General features: G+C 38.3%; 6 protein-coding genes across 12 annotated transcripts; 1 reads left to right on the forward strand and 5 right to left on the reverse strand.

Moving 5' to 3' along the window:
- Positions 1–11,512, reverse strand: LOC135136027 (solute carrier family 25 member 35-like). 3 transcript variants are annotated; one of them, XM_064065146.1, is made up of 5 exons: positions 11,438–11,512; positions 806–1,064; positions 514–752; positions 239–464; positions 1–191 (listed from the first exon to the last, which is right to left on the reverse strand). In XM_064065146.1, exons 2-5 carry the CDS (start codon positions 1,047–1,049, stop codon positions 1–3), a joined length of 900 nt encoding a protein of 299 aa, XP_063921216.1. In that variant the 5' UTR covers positions 1,050–1,064; positions 11,438–11,512. The 3 variants fall into 3 exon arrangements, with proteins under 3 accessions (XP_063921216.1, XP_063921217.1, XP_063921219.1); XM_064065147.1 differs by having other exon boundaries at positions 11,368–11,447; XM_064065149.1 differs by lacking the exon at positions 11,438–11,512 and adding an exon at positions 1,135–1,195.
- LOC135136355 (juvenile hormone esterase-like) lies at positions 1,642–3,737 on the reverse strand. Its single transcript, XM_064065593.1, has 9 exons — positions 3,663–3,737; positions 3,454–3,609; positions 2,937–3,405; positions 2,695–2,891; positions 2,480–2,648; positions 2,269–2,429; positions 2,107–2,224; positions 1,932–2,055; positions 1,642–1,884 (listed from the first exon to the last, which is right to left on the reverse strand). The coding sequence occupies exons 1-9, from the start codon at positions 3,711–3,713 to the stop codon at positions 1,695–1,697; spliced, it is 1,635 nt and encodes a 544-aa protein (XP_063921663.1). The 5' UTR covers positions 3,714–3,737; the 3' UTR covers positions 1,642–1,694.
- Positions 3,633–5,441, reverse strand: LOC135136356 (uncharacterized). The gene is made up of 7 exons (XM_064065594.1): positions 5,309–5,441; positions 5,106–5,259; positions 4,953–5,059; positions 4,713–4,912; positions 4,427–4,665; positions 4,127–4,378; positions 3,633–4,079 (listed from the first exon to the last, which is right to left on the reverse strand). Exons 1-7 carry the CDS (start codon positions 5,361–5,363, stop codon positions 3,815–3,817), a joined length of 1,272 nt encoding a protein of 423 aa, XP_063921664.1. The 5' UTR covers positions 5,364–5,441; the 3' UTR covers positions 3,633–3,814.
- Positions 5,604–12,507, reverse strand: LOC135136026 (solute carrier family 25 member 35-like). 2 transcript variants are annotated; one of them, XM_064065144.1, is made up of 5 exons: positions 12,428–12,507; positions 6,429–6,687; positions 6,137–6,375; positions 5,862–6,087; positions 5,604–5,814 (listed from the first exon to the last, which is right to left on the reverse strand). In XM_064065144.1, the coding sequence occupies exons 2-5, from the start codon at positions 6,670–6,672 to the stop codon at positions 5,624–5,626; spliced, it is 900 nt and encodes a 299-aa protein (XP_063921214.1). In that variant the 5' UTR covers positions 6,673–6,687; positions 12,428–12,507; the 3' UTR covers positions 5,604–5,623. The 2 variants fall into 2 exon arrangements, with proteins under 2 accessions (XP_063921214.1, XP_063921215.1); XM_064065145.1 differs by lacking the exon at positions 12,428–12,507 and adding an exon at positions 11,293–11,311.
- On the forward strand, positions 11,624–13,806 carry LOC135136024 (solute carrier family 25 member 35-like). Of its 4 annotated transcripts, none has more exons than XM_064065140.1 (5): positions 12,187–12,358; positions 12,635–12,904; positions 12,955–13,193; positions 13,294–13,519; positions 13,568–13,806. In XM_064065140.1, the coding sequence occupies exons 2-5, from the start codon at positions 12,661–12,663 to the stop codon at positions 13,762–13,764; spliced, it is 906 nt and encodes a 301-aa protein (XP_063921210.1). In that variant the 5' UTR covers positions 12,187–12,358; positions 12,635–12,660; the 3' UTR covers positions 13,765–13,806. The 4 variants fall into 4 exon arrangements, with proteins under 4 accessions (XP_063921213.1, XP_063921210.1, XP_063921211.1 ...); XM_064065141.1 differs by lacking the exon at positions 12,187–12,358 and adding an exon at positions 12,491–12,567; XM_064065142.1 differs by lacking the exon at positions 12,187–12,358 and adding an exon at positions 12,499–12,567 and having other exon boundaries at positions 12,623–12,904.
- On the reverse strand, positions 13,761–16,148 carry LOC135136023 (72 kDa type IV collagenase-like). The gene is made up of 6 exons (XM_064065139.1): positions 15,839–16,148; positions 15,367–15,626; positions 14,852–15,312; positions 14,459–14,802; positions 14,144–14,411; positions 13,761–14,097 (listed from the first exon to the last, which is right to left on the reverse strand). The coding sequence occupies exons 1-6, from the start codon at positions 15,944–15,946 to the stop codon at positions 13,820–13,822; spliced, it is 1,719 nt and encodes a 572-aa protein (XP_063921209.1). The 5' UTR covers positions 15,947–16,148; the 3' UTR covers positions 13,761–13,819.
- Positions 16,149–20,446: the final 4,298 nt, after the last annotated feature.

Below are 20,446 nucleotides of genomic sequence, written 5' to 3' on the forward strand. Positions count from 1 at the left end.
TTATTTTATTTTATTGTATAATTCTTTGAACTCGTCCCAGAACATCAAACATAACACACTGTGTGGTCCTAACCTAAAATAACTAGCACCTAGACCTTTATAGAACCCTAGAAAGCCCTCGGTTTTCCAGATTTTGATAACACAGTCGGTGTAACCAGTGTATAACAACCCTTTACCAAACTGATCGACACCTACAAGTCAAAATTGTACCACAAAGTCTGTTGGCCTATCTTTATACCTTGATTGTACAGTCGTGTTGCCACTAAATCAAAAGGTGTCATCATCACACTAATGGCAACACCTCCAACCATACTCGCCACAAAGCTCATAATCAAAGGCGAGTTCTGCAAAATGTCGTACTTCCGCATAAACTCTTTACAGTACGCGAACGATGTCAGCTGCGACGTTGAACCCACGAAAGCTCGTGGTACTCCTGAAGAACCACCCCGAAATAGTCCCTTTACCTACAACAAAAACCACTACTTTCTGGTAAATGAAAACCGACTCAGTTACCCCTTGTTCTTTAAAAATCCCCCAAAGTCCAGACCACGTACCTTTATAGTGGTACTGGTGCCCGAAAGCGATTTCCGTGGAAGCTTGCGACTGCAAATGTGTCTTGATTAGGTAAAACGGGCTAGCAATGAAAGCACCAGTGGCCCCTGCGAACCCCCCAACCAACAAACTCATATAAAACACGAGTTTCCCTTTGTTGTCTTTCATGTAGCCTTTATCGTCAAGAATTTGGTACAACCCTTGAAAAAACTAAATTAATCACACTTTATGGTGACAGAAAATCCATCTTTACCAAAGCGGTACCCGTTCAGTACCAGCTGAAACCACAATCCTGGTACTAAGCCGGCTTGAAGGGCCAGAATACCATCATGTTTCGCGATGACGTACCCAGCGTGAAACACGTTCTTGTAGTGGACGGCATGGTGGCCTCGACTTCGTAGCTCCCCTTGGAGTTGCATCCGGGTTTTCATGACCTCCAAAGGGTTAGTGAAAAAACAAGCGCAGGCGGCGGCTGCGCCGCCTATGGCGAAGTCCATGTTGAGGATTTAGCCCTAAAATAAATAATTGATATTGTAGTGACGGAAAATAAATTTGGTAACCACTATACACCTGAAAATTTACCTAAATCTCGCCGAAGAAAGGGTCCAGATCCAAAAACTGAAGAAAACGTGGTGACATTGGAAAAATTCATGTCAATGCGTAAAATTGCTAAAAAATTTGGTGTCAGTGTAAGAACAGTGCAAAATGTCAAAAAAAGGAACGGTATAAAGACTTACAAGAAAGAATACCAAAAAGGAGTGAAGAACAAATAAGGGCCTAAAAGCGGAGCGGAAAGCTCTACAAACTTTTGAATGAAGAAAAGAATCGCTGGATTTAATAGATGATGAAACGTATGTCAAAATGAACACAAGCACTCTTCCTGGACCACAGTTTTATAACGCGATTAAAGTCGATAAGTTTGGAAAAAAGTACTTATATGCCAAGCTGAGTGGACTCTCTTGACCCAACCGTCTATTTAAACCCATACTTCCTTCTAGATGTGCGGCGATCGAGGTCTTTCTGGAATACCAAAAAAAAATGTAGGAATTGTCGAAAAACTGAAGCCGCCACGTTTTGAAAACTTCAGAAAAAGTTGAAGATTTAGAATTTTATTAATTTCGCGTTTTATACATTGTCACATTTTAATAAGTTTGATAAGGTTCTACACCAAATTTATTAAAAAGTTCCTTCCAAAAGCGATAGGTTTGGTCGTCTGGGTTTGTCCCCTGGGTAACACTGGTCCCTATTTTCAAAAAATTTAACGGCCCGCTGCTTTGACATTCCTTCCAGGAAACGTTTTCCGATACTAGAGTATCGTCAGGAAGTGGAGACCTACACACAAATAAATCGTCCTGGATTTCAAAATTCCTGCATATTACCCAAAAATTGCAAAATTGGTCCACATTTCAACCATCCGTCTTCGGGTTAAAATATCCTGGTCGGTTACTTCGTTGGGAGCTTCCTGTTTAAATAAGTACTGTAATTCTTCAGCATGACCAACTCCTTCAATTTTGACAGTGGATTTAATATGAAAATGAAAAACTGAAAACGTACCTGGACCTGCAGTGTTCGTTCCTTTATAACCAAATCTGTAGAAGTACCCTCTAGAATATTGTCTTTGAAAATCGGCCTGTTTTCTGATACCACGTACCAGCAACTCTTGCCCTAAAAACTGAAACAGAAAATAAAACACTATTTATGTTTTCTACGGGACACCTTTGACAATTTATCAACGTTGGTGGCAGAAGAATTTCCTAAAAAGTACCCTCTAACTACTTTCCCTATTGAAACTTGATTGTCTTCGTTGTTCAAAGATCGAGGGGCAAACAGTTCGTATTTTTCATCAAAATCACTAATATTCATGGTGGAATTTACAACTACAACAAAATTGAAAGTACGCTTTCAATCTGAGTAACACGTAGATAACTTTTTAGGCCAAGCGTTCCTTCGTCTGTGTTATAACCAGCGATAAAAGGTATTGGGTTAAGTTTGCCCGATTTCATCAATTCAAACGGACTATCAGTAATTATAGCACCAGGATTGTCCACTTCAATAACGGGATAAAAAGGACCCGCTTGCAAATTTTGGGTATATCTCTGAAAAAAAAGGTTTACCCGTGTATATATACTTCATGGTACTTACCATAGCTTTGTAATTATGGGCTACTTTAGTTAACTCTTTGGCATCAATGGTTTGTAACCCCTCAACCATAGTTTTAGTTGTTTCAGAACTAACATTAAAATAATTTGCAATATTATAGACGTACTTAAGTGGGTTTCTTTGTAAATATCTAGAGTTAAGAGCAGACCCACTTTGTACTATTACCTGATGATACAACCCTAAAAATGAAGTCAATTGGTCATCCAAACATAGACTAGTTCTACCTTTAGTTCTAGGACACAGCTGCAACAAAGACACACAATTAGCTCCCGAACTTTCCCCAAAAATCGTAACCCTGGAAGCATCTCCCCCAAATTTCGCGATATTATCCCGAACCCATTTCAGCGCAGCTACCTGATCCTTAATCCCCGTGTTTCCATAAGCATTTTCATCGTTAACCGTCAAAAAACCAAAAACATTCAAACGGAAATTTACAGTCACCAAAACAATAGGTTTTTCAACCAAATAGTCAGGTCCATAGAGCGAACCCGAGCCTCTCAAATGAGCACCTCCATGGATCCAGAACATCACCGGCTTCAACCTTGTGACGTCCAACTCGTTCGTGAATACATTCAAAGTCAAACAGTCCTCACTTCCGATAACAGAACCATCAGTTTTGCTAATTTGTAGACAAGGATTTCCGAATTTTTGGCACGGTTTGACCCCGTTCCAAGGATTTGGATTTTGTGGTGGCTAAAGAAGTAGTTTCGTTTGGAAAATCAGGAAAATGAAGTGTCTTACTTTGAAACGTAAATGGTTCAAGGGTGGTTTGGCGTAGGGGATGCCTTTGAAGGCGTAGTACTGTGAATGTGGTGGCTGCCGGGTTCGTAAAATCGTACCTTTGATTCTACCATGAGAGGTCTCTACGGTGGGTTGGTTTCGGTGTGAAATTGTTAACTTCAATTGAAACAAAAAACTAGTACTTGTTACGAATTTATTGATGGTAGTACCTTGGTCACAGCTTGCAGAAAACACAACAACAGTAACACTTTATTCACCATTGTTTACACACTGACATTTTCCAGACTAAGCCAATTATAAATGAATATGTATGAATGTCATTAAGATAGTACTATCAAAGAAACACATTTGTGTATAGTTTTTATTTCAAACGTTTAACTACTTCGTCGATAAACTCCGAAGTACTTAAAAACTTGTCTTTAAACTCTTTCCCGTAGACACAGGGTGCCAGATCTTTCGTAACCAATCCATCTTCCACCGTTCCAACCGTCGCTTTTTCCAAAGCTTTGCTAAAATTTTCCAACTGCGCATTACCATCGAGCTTCGCTCTATGTTGAAGCCCCCTACTCCAAGCAAAGATCGACGATATGGGGTTAGTCGACGTCGTCACCCCTTTCTGGTGTTCCCTTCAATTTCCAAAGTTACAAAAATCGGACAAAATGAACCCATTTACCGATAGTGTCGTGTCACGGTTCCATGCGCAGGCTCAGTCATGACGGTTTTACCATCATGAGATACCAAACTGTGTATCATCAAACCCATAGAACCAAAACCTTGACCCACCACGTCGGAAAGGACATCCCCATCGTAGCTTTTCAAAGCCCAGAGGAAACCACCAGAAGACTTCATCGCTTGGGCTGCCATATCATCGATTAGTCGCAACTCGAAAGTCAAATTGGCGTGCTCGAATTGTGTTTTGAAATCCCTGAAAGCAAAATTCGAACTTTGCGACTCGTCTTAGTACGAAACGTACTTCTCGTAGACGTCTAGAAACACTTCATTGAAGAGTTTGTCGTATTGTTTCAAAAGGGTACTTTTGGTGGCAAAATATAGCGGGTAATTGCGTTCTAGAGCCATTCTGAAGCACGAAACGGCGAACGATCGGATGCTGTCTTCGGTGTTGAAAGTCAACATTGCAACCCCTTTGCCTTTGTAACTAAAAGCTTCAACTGAGTCTTCGGTACCATCGTCTGACTTAATTGTAATAAAAATCTACAACGCGACTACAATAATACAAATCGTTGTTTGATTAATCAAACCTTTGATGGTTTTTTAATTGTCACGTCTTTCCCACCATACTGGTCCCCAAATGTGTGTCGTCCCATGATGATGGGCTTCGTCCACCCCGGCACGTACTTGTTCACGTTTTTGAAAATAATTGACTCTCTAAACTGGGTACCATTAAGCGCGTTACGGATCATCCCATTGGGACTAGGCCACATTTGCGTTAAATTAAACTCTGGTGTTTAGGTGACACAACCCAACGAAGTAGTACTCACCCTTAACCCTCTCCTCGTCTGGTGTTATCGTCGAGCACTTAACACCCACATTGTGCTTTAGAATGGCGGCGGCGGCATCCCTAGACACTTGGTTCTGGGTTTGGTTTCTAAAAATCGACATCTGTGAATGACGAAACAGTACCACTTTAGTACCTGTTGGTTATACTGCAGTCGTAGTAGTCGCGCTTGACTTCCACAAACGGGAACACGAGTTTTGCTTTGATTTCGTCGAAAATTAGCTTGGTCATTTCGTCACCGTCGATTTCGACGATGGGTTTGTCGACCAAAATTTTTGACTGAGTGGCATCTAAAACTTACAAAAGTGATTTAAAATTTAAAGGTTGGTAAACACTTACAGTGCTTGCTGGCACATTTGAAACGATTGATCCTGTTTGCGTGCTTAGAAAACATGTTGTGACAATTTTGTTATGTAATTATTAATTATGAACACAAAAAGGATCACGTGCGTCCTATGACAATTTAAGTCCCGTCTTATTGGGTCACTTTATTTAGCCGGTTGACCTTCGGTATAAACATGACTCTGAATAATCGATATAAATATTTTTAATCTTATCAGACAACCTTGATGATTTTTCGGAGAAATATTAGGCAGCGATTTATTAACTTCCCTAGATTGCAAAATAAAAGTACTATGACAAAAATTGCTTTATTTATTTTATTTTATTGTATAATTCTTTGAACTCGTCCCAAAACATCAAACATAATACAGTGTGGGGTCCTAACCTAAAATAACTAGCACCTAGACCTTTATAGAACCCTAGGAAGCCCTCAGTTTTCCAGATTTTGATAACACAGTCGGTGTAACCCGTGTATAACAACCCTTTACCAAACTGATCGACACCTGCAAGTCAAAATTGTACGACGAAGTCTGTTGACCTATCGTTATACCTTGATTGTACAGTCGTGTTGATACTAAATCAAACGGTGTCATCATCACACTAATGGCAACACCTCCAACCATACTTGCCACAAAGCTCATAATCAAAGGCGAGTTCTGCAAAATGTCGTACTTCCGCATAAACTCTTTACAGTACGCGAACGACGTCAGCTGCGACGTGGAACCCACGAAAGCTCGTGGTACTGCTGAAGAACCACCCCGAAATAGCCCTTTTACCTACAACAAAACCCACTACTTTCTGGTAAATGAAAACCGACTGAATTACCCCTTGTTCTTTAAAAATCCCCCAAAGTCCAGACCACGTACCTTTATAGTGGTACTGGTGCCCGAAAGCGATTTCCTTGGAAGCTTGCGACTGCAAATGTGTCTTGATTAGGTAAAATGGGCTAGCAATGAAAGCACCAGTAGCCCCTGCGAAACCCCCAACCAACAAGCTTTTATAAAACACGAGTTTGCCCTTGTTGTCTTTCATGTAGCCTTTATCGTCAAGAATTTGGTACAACCCTTGAAAAAACTAAATTAATCACACTTTATGGTGAGATAAAATCCATCTTTACCAAAGCGGTACCCGTTCAGTACCAGCTGAAACCACAATCCTGGTACTAACCCGGCTTGAAGCGCCAGAATACCATCATGTTTTGCGATGACATACCCAGCGTGAAACACGTTCTTGTAGTGGACGGCATGGTGGCCTCTACTTCGTAGCTCCCCTTGGAGTTGCATCCGGGTTTTCATGACTTCCAAAGGGTTGGTGAAAAAACCTGCGCAGACGGCGGCTGCGCCGCCTATGGCGAAGTCCATGTTGTGGTTTTAGCCCTAAAACAAATAATTGATATTGTGGTGACGATAATCTGCGTCTATTAATGTTTGTGATATAAATTTATTAACATGATCTCGAGCGGGCTAGACAGCTGAATTATTGTCCCCACCACGTACAGAAACGTCGTCATAATAAAGCGTAATTGTGGTATTACGTAAGTGGCAATATCGGAACTACAACGGTTATCTTTTAATAAAGCGAAGTACTTTGATCATTTTTTTTTCAGACTGTAACATACTTCAAATAGTGGTATAGCATGACTCGGCATCATCAGTGGCGGCGTAAAGGTGGGGCGGTGGGGGCGGTCCGCCCCAAGTACCAAGCTAGACAGTACTTACACAAGAATCACTCTGCAAAAACATACAAAAAAAAAAAAAAAAATCGGGACTGCAGACAGACAGACAAACCGAAACGGGAGACTTATTTCTTCGTACTCTAGGCATCATGAAACGTCGAGAAAATGTAAAAGTAGAACGTCAGCCGACGGACTTGATTACAATACTTCCTTCACTTACGCTTGTAAAGTAAAAATAATGTCGCTGAGATAAATAAGGATTTTACTATTAAACTCCGTCCCTTGGCTTACGATGCATAAAAAAATCATCAGAATTGCGATAGGGTGGGTGGGTGGGGCTTATATTTTGTTTTTTTTTTCTTAATATATACAAGTCATCTTTACACAACAAGAAACTTGGAACATGGTTAAAATGGTAAATTTTTTGCAAGGAAATATGGATTTTGTAATTATGGGGCGGAGTCTACTGCAAAATCCATTTCCTTATACAAATTTTCATTTCTATGTTTTAAGTTTCATGTTGTGAAAAGAAGTCTACACACATTAAAACAAAAAGGTAAAATGTAAGCCCGCCCACCCACCCTGTCTCGATTGTGATGATTTTTTTTATTCACCTTGTACCAAGGGGACAGAGTTTAACTGCAAAATATTTATTTCTTTAGAAGAAATTAAAAACATGTTTTTGAGTATCGTGTTATTCAAAGAATACTATGTATATATAGAAAAAAGGTAAAATATAAACCCCGCCCACCCCCCCCCCCTCAATTGTGGTGTTCAGGGTGAATGGGCGGGGCCATTTTGAATTTTTTTTAAAGGTAGAATTGGACAATTTAATAAACTAAAATTCAATTTTCATCTCACAGTAAATAAAATACGCCAACAAAATTCCAAAACCAATGACCAATAAAATAAGTGATGAAAAAAAGGTGATAGATGAGCTTTGAAATTTTTTTAAGCGTAGATCTAATCACCGACAATACAAAGTTCAATTTTCATGTCAATTAAATTCAGAGTGGGTGAGGTTAGTTTTCCTTTTGTGTTGTTGTATAATGTAAAATGTCAAATATCAAATCACACAAAATAAAGCAAAAATTTCTTTTTTATATAGATATAGAAGAATTTCGCTCAGGGTTAAAATTGAACAGGGAGCGTAATTAATTTGGTTCGAGATTATTCTAGAAGAATTCTGCCTAGAAATCTGAAATTATAGACTTCTGACTTCTGATTTATTTGTAGAGCTAGAACTGCAGAACGAAATCAAAAGTTCGATAGAATTTTAGAAGAGTTGGAAGAATTTATAGACGAATTCTACTCGAAAAAGAGAATATTTAGTTAATTTCGGTTAGAGACAATTTTTCTGTCCGAAAAGTCAGTGTTTTAATTTCGGATAAATTTAAATTTGGAGTTTTGTTGCTGGATGAACTTGAAAAAATCTTTTGAGCTTTTAGTGTTTTACTTTTTACGAATCTGAAAAAGTCTTGAGTGTTTTTTCTTATAATAATTTAATTAAATTTCTTATAGAACACGTCATTTGTCAAAATCGATCTTATTTTAGAAGGTACGAGCCCCGCCCACCCACCCTCTCGTTTCTTAGAGGGTATGTCATTTGCCAAAGTCAGTTTTATCGTAGCAGGTACTAGCCCCGCCCACCCGCCCTCTATTTTCTTAGAGGATATCTTATCTGCCAAAATCAGTCTTATCTTAGTAAGTACTAGCCCCGCCCACCCACCCTCTTTTTTCTTAGAGGATATCTCATCTGCCAAAGTCAGTCTTATCTTAGCAAGTACTAGCCCCGCCCACCCTCCCTTCCTTTTCTTATAGGCTATGTCATTTGCCAAAATCAGCTTTATCTCTTTTCTTATTCGTAGATTCGACCACTTGACAAAATAAAATTAAATTCTCGTTTCAGTAAATAAATAAGCCAATGAAAATAAAAAACACAGGTGGGTGGGGTTAGTTTTGCCTTTTTTGTCTAGATTTTCCTGTTTTTCAATATAAAATCCACTTTTCCACCAATAAAATGAATGATCACAAAGAAAACAGGGTGGGTGGGTGCGGCCACTTTGATTTTTTTTAAGCGTAGAATTGGACAATTTGATAAACTAAAATTCAATTTTCATCTCACAATAAATGAAATAAGCCAATGAAATTCAAAAAACAATGACCAATAAAATAAGTGATGAAAAAAAAGGTGATAGACGAGCTTTGAAATTTTTTTAAGCGTAGGTCTAATCACCGACAATACAGAGTTCAGTTTTCATCTCAATTAAATTCAGAGTGGGTGAGGTTAGTTTTCCTTTTGTGTTGTTGTATAATGTCAAATGTCAAACATCAAATCACACACAAAATAAAGCAAAAAATTCTTTTTTATATAGATATAGAGGAATTTCGCCTTCAGGGTTAAAATTGAACAGGGAGCGTAATTAATTTGGTTCGAGATTATTCTAGAAGAATTCTGTCTAGAAATCTGAAATTATAGACCTCTGATCTATTTGTAGAGCTAGAACTGCAGAACGAAATCAAAAGTTCGATAGAATTTTAGAAGAATTGGAAGAGTTTATAGACGAATTCTACTCGAAAAAGAGAATATTTAGTTAATTTCGGTTAGAGACATTTTTTCTGTCCGAAAAGTGAGTGTTTTAATTTCGGATAAATTTAAATTTGGTGTTTTGTTGCTGAATGAACTTGAAAAAATCTTTTGAGCTTTTAGTGTTTTACTTTTTACGAATCTGAAATAGTCTTGAGTGTTTTTTCTTATAATAATTTAATTAAATTTCTTACAGGATACGTCCATTGCCAAAATCGATCTTATTTTAGAAGGTACTAGCCCCGCCCACCCACCCTCTCGTTTCTTAGAGGGTATGTCATTTGCCAAAGTCAGTTTTATCGTAGCAGGTACTAGCCCCGCCCACCCGCCCTTTCTTTTCTTAAAGAATATATCATCTGCCAAAGTCAGTCTTATCTTAGCAAGTACTAGCCCCGCCCACCCTCCCTTTCTTTTCTTAGAGGGTATGTGTTTTGCGAAAATCAGCTTTATCAGCAGACAGACAGACCGAAACAAGAGACCTATTTCTTCGTACTCTAGGCGTCATGAAACGTCGAGAAAATGTAAAAGTAGAGCGTCAGCCGACGGATTTGATTACAATACTTCCTTCACTTACGCTTGTAAAGTAAAAATAATGTGGCTGAGAAAAATAAAGATTTTACAATTAAACTCCATCCCTTGGCTTACGACGCATAAAAAAATTCATCAGAATTGCGATAGGGTGGGTGGGTGGGGCTTATATTTTGTTTTTTTTTTCTTAATATATATAAGTCATCTTTTCACAACAAGAAGCTTGGAACATGGTGAAAATGGTACATTTTTGCAAGGAAATATGCATTTTGCAATTATGGGGCGGAGCCTATTACAAAAGCCATATTTCCTTATACAAATTTTCATTTCTATGTTTTAAGTTTCATGTTGTGAAAAGAAGTCTACACATATTAAAACAAAAAGGTAAAATGTAAGCCCGCCCACCCGCCCTGTCTCCATTGTGATGATTTTTTTTATTCGACGTAAACCAAGAGGGCAGAGATTAACTGCAAAGTACATATTTCTTTACAAGAAATGAAAACCATGTTTTTTAGTGTCGTGTTCAAAGAATACTAAGTATATTAAGAAAAAAAGGTAAAATATTTACCCCGCCCACCCGCCCCATCTGAATTGTGATGATTTCTTTTATTCTTAGAAACGTAAAACACGTTTAAAATGGTAAATTTTTGTAAGGAAATATGGATTTTGCAAAGAATAACAACTTCATTACTGTTTAGATCAGGTCAGGCATGGGTGGGGCTTAATCTTTTTCTTTAATTTTTTCTTAATATACATAGTATTCTATGAACAACAAATAAGGATTTTGCAGTTAAGCTTCGCCCCCTTGGTTCACGGCAAATAAAAAACTCATCACAATAGCGATAGGGTGGGTGGGCGGGGCTTATATTTTGTCTTTTTTTCTGAGTATGTGTAGACCGCCCTGGGTACCAAAACGAGCTACGCCGCCACTGGCCATCATGCAACGCTTTCTATTAAGAATGTATAAATAAAAAACACAATATCCTGATATACAGATTACGTACCTAAATGATCCATTTAATAACTTTCCTAAAATACGAAACGTGACAATTAAAAGTATCCCGAATTGACTTTAGAACATTAGAATTTTATGATACCACCTGGCTCATTGCGATTACATCGAGCCATTTTTAGTGTACAAGTTCGAATAATAAAACATAGATATGGAAATGTGATTATTACATATATTACCTTTATCTACTGCAGGGTCGTTAATTACATTGTATTTATGGGTACATTTAACATAAAAACAACAATAGCAGCTACCTCATTATTCTGATCAAATCGAAGTTGAAAAGTTCATTGTTATATTAGAAAAAAATCTCCCCGTAAGTACCGTATTGTCTTTATCCTGAAATGTTTAGCCACCAAATTGCTTCTGTAATCTATTAAGACCTTCAATGACGCCAATCTCGATTTTCAACACGAACACAATTACACACAAGATAAGATAATCAGACTTCTTCTGCACAAACAACGTCAAATTAACATAATGATGCAATAGTTTGATTTAGTGTCCCGAATGGATTTCGTGATCGCTGGGGTGGCAGCCGTGGGTGCTGGTTTCTTCTCCAACCCTTTGGAGGTCCTGAAGACTCGGATGCAACTGCAAGGGGAACTGCGCGCCAAGGGTCAGTACGCAGTCCACTACAGGAACATCTTTCATGCCACCTATAGTATAGTGAAACACGATGGCGTTCTATCCCTCCAGAAGGGTCTATCTCCGGCTTTGTGGGTGCAGTTTATCATGAACGGAGTCCGACTAGGTTAACTCTAGTGTGTTGTGGTGGTATTTTTAAAAAATTGAACTCTCCAGGTATATACCAAAGTCTGGAAGATGGAGGCTACGTGTTGGACAAAGAAGGCAATACAGTATTTTATAAGAGTGTTCTGGCTGGAGGTGTTGGAGGAGTCGCTGGACAGTTAGCTTGCAGTCCTGTGTTTCTAGTAAAGACGCATTTGCAGACACAGTCTTCGGAAGCCATTGCTGTGGGACATCAACACCAACACCGAAATATGTGGCAAGCGATGGCTTTAATTTATAGAGAACAAGGGGTTAGTGTTTTATGCAACCCGTAATACACGTGTATTGTGGGTTATCTAAGTCGCGATTATGCAATCGATAGTTATCGGACTCTGCTCTAGTAGTGACGATGACACGACAACACAACGATCGAGAGAGTGGTCAAAGAAACAATGTGATATGTATGGAGTGATAGTTTTTGTGATATGTGTACGTACAAACTAATTTAGGCAGGTAAGTAGAGATCTCTGTTAGAACTAAACAATGACAACTATGTACACAACACACAACAAAGGTATTTACCTTTCTTATTCTGTCACGATTGACTTGTTTAAACCAGTTAACACACAGAACCACAAATTCACTGTTTGGTTTAGTTTAGTTTGAAACGGTGCACCTGAACTGGACCGAATCCGCGCTCAAACTGCGCATACTTTACTTAAGTAAGGACTGACGCACTTTCGAAAAACTTGTAAGTGTTGGTAGTCTTGTGACCAGTGTGTATTGTAGGTCGCAATTCCCCATGACCCACCCCCATGGACTTCATGATAGCAGGCGCCGCCGCCATGGCGGCCTGTTTTTTCACGAACCCCCTCGAAGTCCTGAAGACCCGTTTACAACTCCAGGGGGAACTTCGCGCCAAGAATCAACACACGATCCACTACAGGAACGTCCTCCACGCCGGGTACGTGGTGGCCAAAAATGACGGGGTCCTGGCTCTCCAGAAAGGTTTGGTCCCCGCCTTGTGGGTTCAACTTATAATGAACGGAATGAGACTAGGCAGGGTACTTTTAGGGTGAAGTGACATTAGTAACGTGGTCTTCCTACAGGAACATTCCAGTTTGGTGAAAATCAGGGGTACATAACCGACAAAAACGGAAACTTGGTTTTTTATAAAAGCGTCTTGGTGGGGGGAGCTGGAGGAGTGATCGGACAGTACTTCGCTAGCCCGTTTTTTCTGGTAAAGACGCACCTGCAAGCTCAAGCGGTCCAAGCTATAGCGGTGGGGTATCAACACAATCACGTGGGGACGTGGAGTGCACTTAAAAATATTTTTGTTAAAAGCGGAGTAAGTCACAATAAACCAATAAAAGTCGTCTTAAAATTGTCTTTTATTTATACTAACGAAGTTAGTTTTAGTACTAGTACTAATTGTGGCTTTGTTTTAGATTAAGGGTCTGTTTCGTGGTGCTGGGGGCTCAGTTCCAAGGGCTTTCGTCGGTTCTGTCTCCCAATTGACGTCGTTCAAATATAGCAAGGAGTTTCTAAACCAGTATGAGTTTTTTTCTGGGAAGCCACTACTGACGTCATTGTGCGGTAGCATGGTGGGGGGTGTGGCCATCAGTGTCATGATGACACCTTTCGATTTAATAATGACCCGACTTTACAATCAACGTAAGTTTCTAAAACGTGTGTCTTAAGTAGCGTTAAAGTTGTTTTCAGCTGTGGACGCCAACGGTAAAGGCATTCTCTACGGCAACTACTTGGACTGTGTGGTCAAAATTTTTAAGTCCGAAGGTCTCTCGGCGTTCTATAAAGGGGTAGGCCCGATGTACTTAAGACTGGGTCCTCACACTGTCCTCTGTCTGGTGTTTTGGGATGAATTAAAACTGCTATACGACAAAATTTTGCCAAAGTAATATTGTAAACACAATAAATTTATTTTTGTAAGAATTCGTAAACAGAGTTTTTGTTTTACAATCTGGCTAGAGATCGCTCGTCTTCTGGACAACCCAGCCACAACTGGGGTGATGGTAGCGGCGACTGGTCGGTAATGGTAATCCATTGGTTATCAAATTTCCAGTATAACTCGTCTTTGAAGAAGTAGGTTATACCTTTCCAGGTTGTAGCTGCGTCCAGGTTGTGTGGAACCCCCTTCCAACGCTGCATATCCATAGGGTAACCCTCATCCATAGTTTGTGCCGTTTCGTTGTACCTCCAGAATATGTTTTGCTTGTATAGGTATGTCTTACCTGAAAAAAATGGGTGTTCGGACTATCTTGGAACGTTTCGACTTACCATTTCTAGCCCAGTTTTGAACGGCATCGATTTTGTCTATATTTGGCGGCAACCCATAATAGCTAAGTGGTTTTGGGCTATTTTCCACGAAACTTTTACCATCGTAGACCCAAAACATGTCCCCGGTGAACAACACGATCATCCCATCTGGTCTCTCATACGCGGCGTCTATTTGATCGATGGAAGTCGGAAGATCGGGGAACATTTGGGTAATCAAAAGTGGGTATCCGGGGTCTACCTTACCCAAATCCTTCAGTCTCCAAACATACTAAAACGAAAAATTTAGTTTAGTTTTTCGTGATTTTGCAGAAGTACCCGTTCTTTAAAAATGAAGATTTCTTGTCTTAGTACCGCCACTGCGTCGAAGCGACCGTGGCATATGTAGGGTAAACTCGGGGAATTGGTGGATGGTATGGTGTGTTTAGGGTCGTGGTACCGGTGAATGTCTACGGATTCGTCGTCGCCGGTATACAGAATCGAGGTTGAATTGTCGTTTCCAAAGTTAGTGGTGTACTGTGGTTCTGTTGTGGTTTCAGTGCTAGTTTCACTAGTAGTACTAGGGTCATGTGTGGTACGACTCGTACTAGACGTGGTGGTTGTTTCAAATCCACCGTCATCCGTCGTCGGAATGTAGTTGTCATCCTTAATGTTTCTACGAACTGAAACCAGTATTAGTTAGACACGAGTACTTTTAGTACCACCACTTACTATATAGTTCATACATTCCTAGAATATCGTCGTACCCGAGTTGGGGCAACCCCCCGATTTCATTCCTCCGATAATAGGGAAACATGACCGAATTCAAGTCAATTGAGTGCGACAAACCCAACGAATGCCCCAGTTCATGGACCGCCACAGTCAAAAAGTCCATTCCTTCCTCATCCTCTTCTTTCCACCCATCCTTCCACTCTTCGTCAGCATCGAAATGTATATCCCCCCCGAAACCTTGATCCTCATTTGGAAAAAACGCGTGTGCTAGGATATTCCCAGGCCCATCGAACGGGTACCTATCACCATGGTAGCTACTCCCGAAAGCCACAATTATGTCGGCGTCTGGAGTAGCCGCTTTTTGGAACCTCAAGTGACCGTATTTGCCCCACGTGTCCAACGCTAGTTGGATGTTCTTGGTGACGGAGTCTTCACCCAGTTTGGGTGACCAATTAGCTATACTGGAATGACCATTTTAGAAAAATATGGGTGTGTGGACTGTGTGGGGTCCTTACAAGTAAGTTATGGTTCGTTTGTCCCAGCCTTCGGAACCCAGGACGTATCGTTTGCCCCGTTTGGGTTTAACGATGTCGCGGACACCACATCGAGGGGACGACATTAAGTGAAGGGTGGCGTTGTCTAGGACTCCGGTTTCCTCAATAGCGCCGTATCTCTGGACGATTTTGAGAGTCTCGGAGATCCCGGTTTCGGTGTACAGAGCACCAGAATTGGCGTCGTCTTCTTCTATGTACCCGAATTTTTTCAAAAAGTCCAGCTGAAATACTTTGTATAGTATTTTGATTCCATAAGTACTAAAAATGACTCGAACACAATTGAAATGCCATTTTTACGATTATCAATTCTGAAGGTGACGAGAGTACCGTAAACACATTTATATTCATATTTGGGTACATACATTTCTGCATTTTTGTTTTTGATAGAAAAATTACAACTAATAGTACGATTTTTCCAAAAATCATAACTTACCACTTTCGGAGACGGTACTTTGGCATTTTCAGGCGGATTCACTGGAAATCCGCTCACGCTGAATCTCAAAATGAACACACTTATAATTACCGAGTGACCCGCAATCATATTAATGTCTGATTGGAATGATCAGAAAACAATGACTGAGTATCGGCGTCCGCTCTGACACGGTTTTAATAATTCAGCGAGAGCCTCGAAATGTGGAAACGATTTTATTATAGAGACGTCTTCAGTTCTGTGAAGTGGCGTTGCAAACCGAGCAGATGGCCGCAGGGTGAAATATTTCTGTGAATCACGTTTGAAAAATATTTACCGTACTGGTATCAGAGAGATTTTGCAACAGGAAGAGGACAATTCCTGTCTACATATTTCTTAATGATATTATCTGGGTTTTTATTGTTTCGATGTTGCAATGTGTACACATGGAAGTGTGATGAACTGTTGTACTCTACGGGATTGTATTAGAATAATCGTAGAAAAAGTGGTCTTTCCATTTAAAGAAGTGTAGTGATGAGCGTGAAACTATTAATAGAATAGAAAAATATTAATGAATATTATTCAAGGTTGATAAAGCGATTCATAAAATTCGTGCATCGTGGACAACAGCGGCGACTCGTGGGTGTAGAATTTGCAACATTTAGGAGAAACTCGGCCCGGATTGGTCAGTTTATTTTAGTTTGGTTTATGTGTCCAGAAGTTAACGACGTCATTTCGACACGTGATTAACGTTTTTTATTGAAAAATAAGCCGCGAATTCGAATTATCACAAGAAACAATTTCAAACAGTTCTCTTAACGAACTTTTGCTTCCCGTTCACAGATGGCGCCGCTCTACTTAAGTCATGATTTCTCAGTCGACTAGATTGCCAGAATTTTTATTTGTTCCAAATTAGTTTCCAATTATTAGAACCTTCAACTCTCTCGTGAGCTTTGAAAAATGGTGGTTGTGAAAATTCTTAGATAAGATGAATTTTTCCACCTTTTCTCGAGCTTTTTCGGAACTTACAAACAAGATTTTGTTGTTGATTTGGGTCCCGTAAAGTCAACTGCGTCTTCAGTTTTTCGAAAATTCCTACCATTTCCAAAATGAAATATAGCAATTTTTGAGATATTTTAAAAATGTTATTTAAAAAAATTATATTTCGAGAACCAGTCATCCTATCGACTTGGTATTATTTTTCTTAATAAAGTCATCATTCCTGCGTAAACATGATTTTTTTCATAATTTTTGGACTCCAAATTTTTCCGGAATCGCGTTAAATACGTCTTTAACAAAAATGCCACGATTATTCCGGACTTTTCGATTATAACCATCATTTTTCTACCGGAACCATTAACACGATATATTTTTGGATTCAGCTCATCAAAATGTACCTCCCAGAATTTTTTTGTATTTTTGGGCAATTTCGGAATAAGATCAATTTTTCAAAACCTTATGAAATTTTGGACGTTTTCTCGCAATTTTTCGAAATTTGCCAAACAATATTTTTTTGTTGATTTCGATCTCGTGAAATCAAATCTGCCTTCAGTTCTTCTAAAATTCCTACCATTTTTTCAAAATTTCCAAAATGAAATATAGCAATTTTTGAAGTACTTTAAAAAATTTGACTTTGATGAAACATATTTCCAGAATCAGTCATCGTATCAACTTCGGATTATTTTCCTTCATAAAACCGCCATTCCTGCGTAAGCATGATTTTTTTCATAATTTTTGTGCTTCCAGTTTTTCCGGAATCGCGCTAAATACATCATTAACAAAAATGCTAGGATTAGTCAGGATTTTTCAATAATAGTCCTCAATCCTGGACCGGGACCATCAACAGGTCATGTTTTTGGATTCAGCTCGTCCAAATGTATCTCCAAGAATTTTTTATGGATTTTTAGACAATTTCGGAAAAAGATCAATTTTTGCATATTTTACGAAATTTTGGACTCTTTCTCGAGCTTTTTGGAAACTTAATAAACAACATTTTTTTGTTGATTCCAACCCTGTGAAGTCAACTACGTCATCAGTTTTTCAAAACTTTCTATCATTTTTCCAAAATTTCCAAAATGAAATATACCAATTTTTGAGATATTTTAAAAATTTTAGTTTAAAAAAATGTATTTCGAAAACCAGTCGTCGTACCGACTTGGAACTATTTTCCTTAATAAAATGTTCATTCTTGCATAAGCATGATTTTTTTCATAATTTTTGTATTTCCAGTTTTTCCGGAATCGCCCTAAATACATCCTTCACAAAAATACCACGATTACTCCGGATTTTTCGATAATGGTTCTCAATCTTGTATCGGGACTGTTAACACGGTAAATTTTTGGATTCAGGTCGTTAAAATGTACCTTCCGGAACTTTTTTTGAATTTTTAGTCAATTTCGGAATAAGATCCGTTTTTCAAAAATTTACGAAATTTTGCCCTTTTCTGGAGCTCTTCGAAATTTGACAAAGAATATTTATTTGTTGATCTCGATCTCGTGAAATCCAATCTGCCTTCAGTTCTTCTAAAATTCCTACCAGTTTTCCAAAATTTCCAAAATGAAATATCTATAGCCATTTTTGAATTTTTTTAAAAATTTGACTTTGATGAAACATATTTCCAGAACCAGTCATCGTATCAACTTCGGATTATTTTCCTTAATAAAACCGCCATTCCTACGTAAGCATGATTTTTTTCATAATTTTTGTACTTCCAGTTTTTCCGGAATCGCGCTGAATACATCATTAACAAAAATGCTAGGATTAGTCAGGATTTTTCAATAATAGTCCTCAATCCTGGAATCAACAGATCATGTTTTTGGATTCAGCTCGTCCAAATGTATCCCCAAGAATTTTTTATGGATTTTTAGACAATTTCGGAAAAAGATCAATTTTTCTATACTTTACAAAATTTTGGACTTTTTTTCGAGCTTTTTAGAATCTTAACAAACAAAATTTTTTTGTCGATTTCAATCCTGTGAAGTCAACTACGTCTTCAGTTTTTCAAAACTTTCTACCATTTTTCCAAAATTTCCAAAATAAAGTCTAGCAGTTTGAGATATTTTAAAAATTTTAATTCAAAAAAGCATATTTCGAAAGCCAGTCATCGTATCGATTTGAAATTATTTTTCGTAATAAATCCATCATTCGTGCGTAAGCATGATTTTTTTCATAATTTTTGGACATCCAGTTTTTCCGGAATCGCACTAAATACATACTTAACAAAAATGCCACGATTAATCCGAAATTTTCAATGCTAGCCCTCAATCTTGGACCGGTACCTTCAACACGCGATATTTTTGGATTCAGCTCCTCGGAATGTATCTCCCAGAATTTTTTATGAATTTTTAGACAAGTTTGGGATAAAATCAATGTTTTCATAACTTACGAAATTTTGGAGCTTTTCACGAGCTTTTTCGAAATTTAACAAACAAGATTTTTTTGTTGATTTCGATCCTGTGAAGTCAACTAAGCCTTCAGTTGTTCGAAAATTTCTACCATTTTTCCAAAATTTTCAAAATATGTAAAATACAGCAGTTTTTGAGATACGAGTATTTAAAAAAACATTTAATTCAAAAAAGCATATATCGAAAGTGAGTCATCGTATCCACTTGAAATTATTTTTCGTAATAAATCCATCATTCGTGCGTAAGCATGATTTTTTTCATAATTTTTGGACGTCCAGTTTTTCCGGAATCGCACTAAATACATACTTAACAAAAATGCCACGATTAATCCGAAATTTTCAATGATAGCCCTCAATCTTGGACCGGTACCTTCAACACGCGATATATTTGGATTCAGCTCCTCGAAATGTATCTCCCAGAATTTTTTATGAATTTTTAGACAAGTTTGGGATAAGATCAATGTTTTCATAACTTACAAAATTTTGGAGCTTTTCACGAGCTTTTTCGAAATTTAACAAACAAGATTTTTTTGTCGATTTCGATCCTGTGAAGTCAACTAAGCCTTCAGTTATTCAAAAATTTCTACCATTTTTCCAAAATTTCCAAAATGAAATATAGCAATTTTTGAGATATTTTAAAAATTTTACTTTAAAAAAGTATATTTCGTGAACCAGTCATCATATTAACTTGCGATTATTTTCCTTAATAAAGCCATCATTCCTATAAATAAGTATGATTTTTTGTGGATTTTCAGGCAATTTTCGGAATAAGCTTAAAAATTTTGTCCCTATTTTTTTACATATTTTTCATTTCAAAAAATCTAATTCCCGTTTTTGGCGTTCAATGGAAATTTAAATCAGGTCTGTCTTTTATCAGCAACATAGATTAGAGTTATCACTATCAGAGATTTACTGCCACTACAATCCCATTTACTGAAGAAATCACCCTAAACCACTCCAATAAATCACACAAGAAAAAAATGACCGGAAGCTTTATTTATTTACGGGTGCTTCCTGCAGATAAACAAAAACTTGTGACAAGAGAGGCCACCAAGAAGACCCGGCATTTTTGTAACACATGTGCCGTCGTTATTGAGCGCCTTGTTCGCTTATTAGTGTATACGAGGGGTACCCAGAAGGACTAAACACCGAAGCGAGAAACAACAACTAAGTAGTCAAAATCTGTTTCTGATTCCCCCTCGTACCTGTACCATAAACGCGTGCCCGTC

Source organism: Zophobas morio, unplaced genomic scaffold, assembly GCF_036711695.1.
Source record: "Zophobas morio isolate AGI-343-1 ecotype UQ-CSIRO unplaced genomic scaffold, CSIRO_AGI_Zmor_V1 ptg000026l, whole genome shotgun sequence".
NCBI classification, from domain to species: domain Eukaryota; kingdom Metazoa; phylum Arthropoda; class Insecta; order Coleoptera; family Tenebrionidae; genus Zophobas; species Zophobas morio.

Excerpts from the sequence above, each read along its gene's own strand:
- LOC135136027 (XM_064065146.1), bottom strand. The coding sequence starts at position 1,049 with ATGGACTTCGCCATAGGCGGCGCAGCCGCCGCCTGCGCTTGTTTTTTC. Across the intron at positions 753-805 it reads ACTGAACGGGTACCGCTTTG|GGTTGTACCAAATTCTTGAC; the intron begins GTAAAGATGGAT and ends AGTTTTTTCAAG. Across the intron at positions 465-513 it reads GGATTTTTAAAGAACAAGGG|GTAAAGGGACTATTTCGGGG; the intron begins GTAACTGAGTCG and ends TTTTTGTTGTAG.
- LOC135136355 (XM_064065593.1), bottom strand. The coding sequence starts at position 3,713 with ATGGTGAATAAAGTGTTACTGTTGTTGTGTTTTCTGCAAGCTGTGACC. Across the intron at positions 2,430-2,479 it reads AGGAACGCTTGGCCTAAAAA|TTGTAAATTCCACCATGAAT; the intron begins GTTATCTACGTG and ends ATTTTGTTGTAG. Across the intron at positions 2,056-2,106 it reads AACGAACACTGCAGGTCCAG|GAGTTGGTCATGCTGAAGAA; the intron begins GTACGTTTTCAG and ends TCAAAATTGAAG.
- LOC135136026 (XM_064065144.1), bottom strand. The coding sequence starts at position 6,672 with ATGGACTTCGCCATAGGCGGCGCAGCCGCCGTCTGCGCAGGTTTTTTC. Across the intron at positions 6,376-6,428 it reads ACTGAACGGGTACCGCTTTG|GGTTGTACCAAATTCTTGAC; the intron begins GTAAAGATGGAT and ends AGTTTTTTCAAG. Across the intron at positions 6,088-6,136 it reads GGATTTTTAAAGAACAAGGG|GTAAAAGGGCTATTTCGGGG; the intron begins GTAATTCAGTCG and ends GTTTTGTTGTAG.
- LOC135136023 (XM_064065139.1), bottom strand. The coding sequence starts at position 15,946 with ATGATTGCGGGTCACTCGGTAATTATAAGTGTGTTCATTTTGAGATTC. Across the intron at positions 14,412-14,458 it reads TCTTCATTTTTAAAGAACGG|TATGTTTGGAGACTGAAGGA; the intron begins GTACTTCTGCAA and ends TTTTCGTTTTAG. Across the intron at positions 14,098-14,143 it reads TCAAAACTGGGCTAGAAATG|GTAAGACATACCTATACAAG; the intron begins GTAAGTCGAAAC and ends CATTTTTTTCAG.
- LOC135136356 (XM_064065594.1), bottom strand. The coding sequence starts at position 5,363 with ATGTTTTCTAAGCACGCAAACAGGATCAATCGTTTCAAATGTGCCAGC. Across the intron at positions 4,913-4,952 it reads AGACGAGGAGAGGGTTAAGG|AGTTTAATTTAACGCAAATG; the intron begins GTGAGTACTACT and ends CCTAAACACCAG. Across the intron at positions 4,666-4,712 it reads CAATTAAAAAACCATCAAAG|ATTTTTATTACAATTAAGTC; the intron begins GTTTGATTAATC and ends GTCGCGTTGTAG.
- LOC135136024 (XM_064065143.1), top strand. The coding sequence starts at position 11,624 with ATGGATTTCGTGATCGCTGGGGTGGCAGCCGTGGGTGCTGGTTTCTTC. Across the intron at positions 11,868-11,917 it reads CATGAACGGAGTCCGACTAG|GTATATACCAAAGTCTGGAA; the intron begins GTTAACTCTAGT and ends TGAACTCTCCAG. Across the intron at positions 13,520-13,567 it reads GACCCGACTTTACAATCAAC|CTGTGGACGCCAACGGTAAA; the intron begins GTAAGTTTCTAA and ends AGTTGTTTTCAG.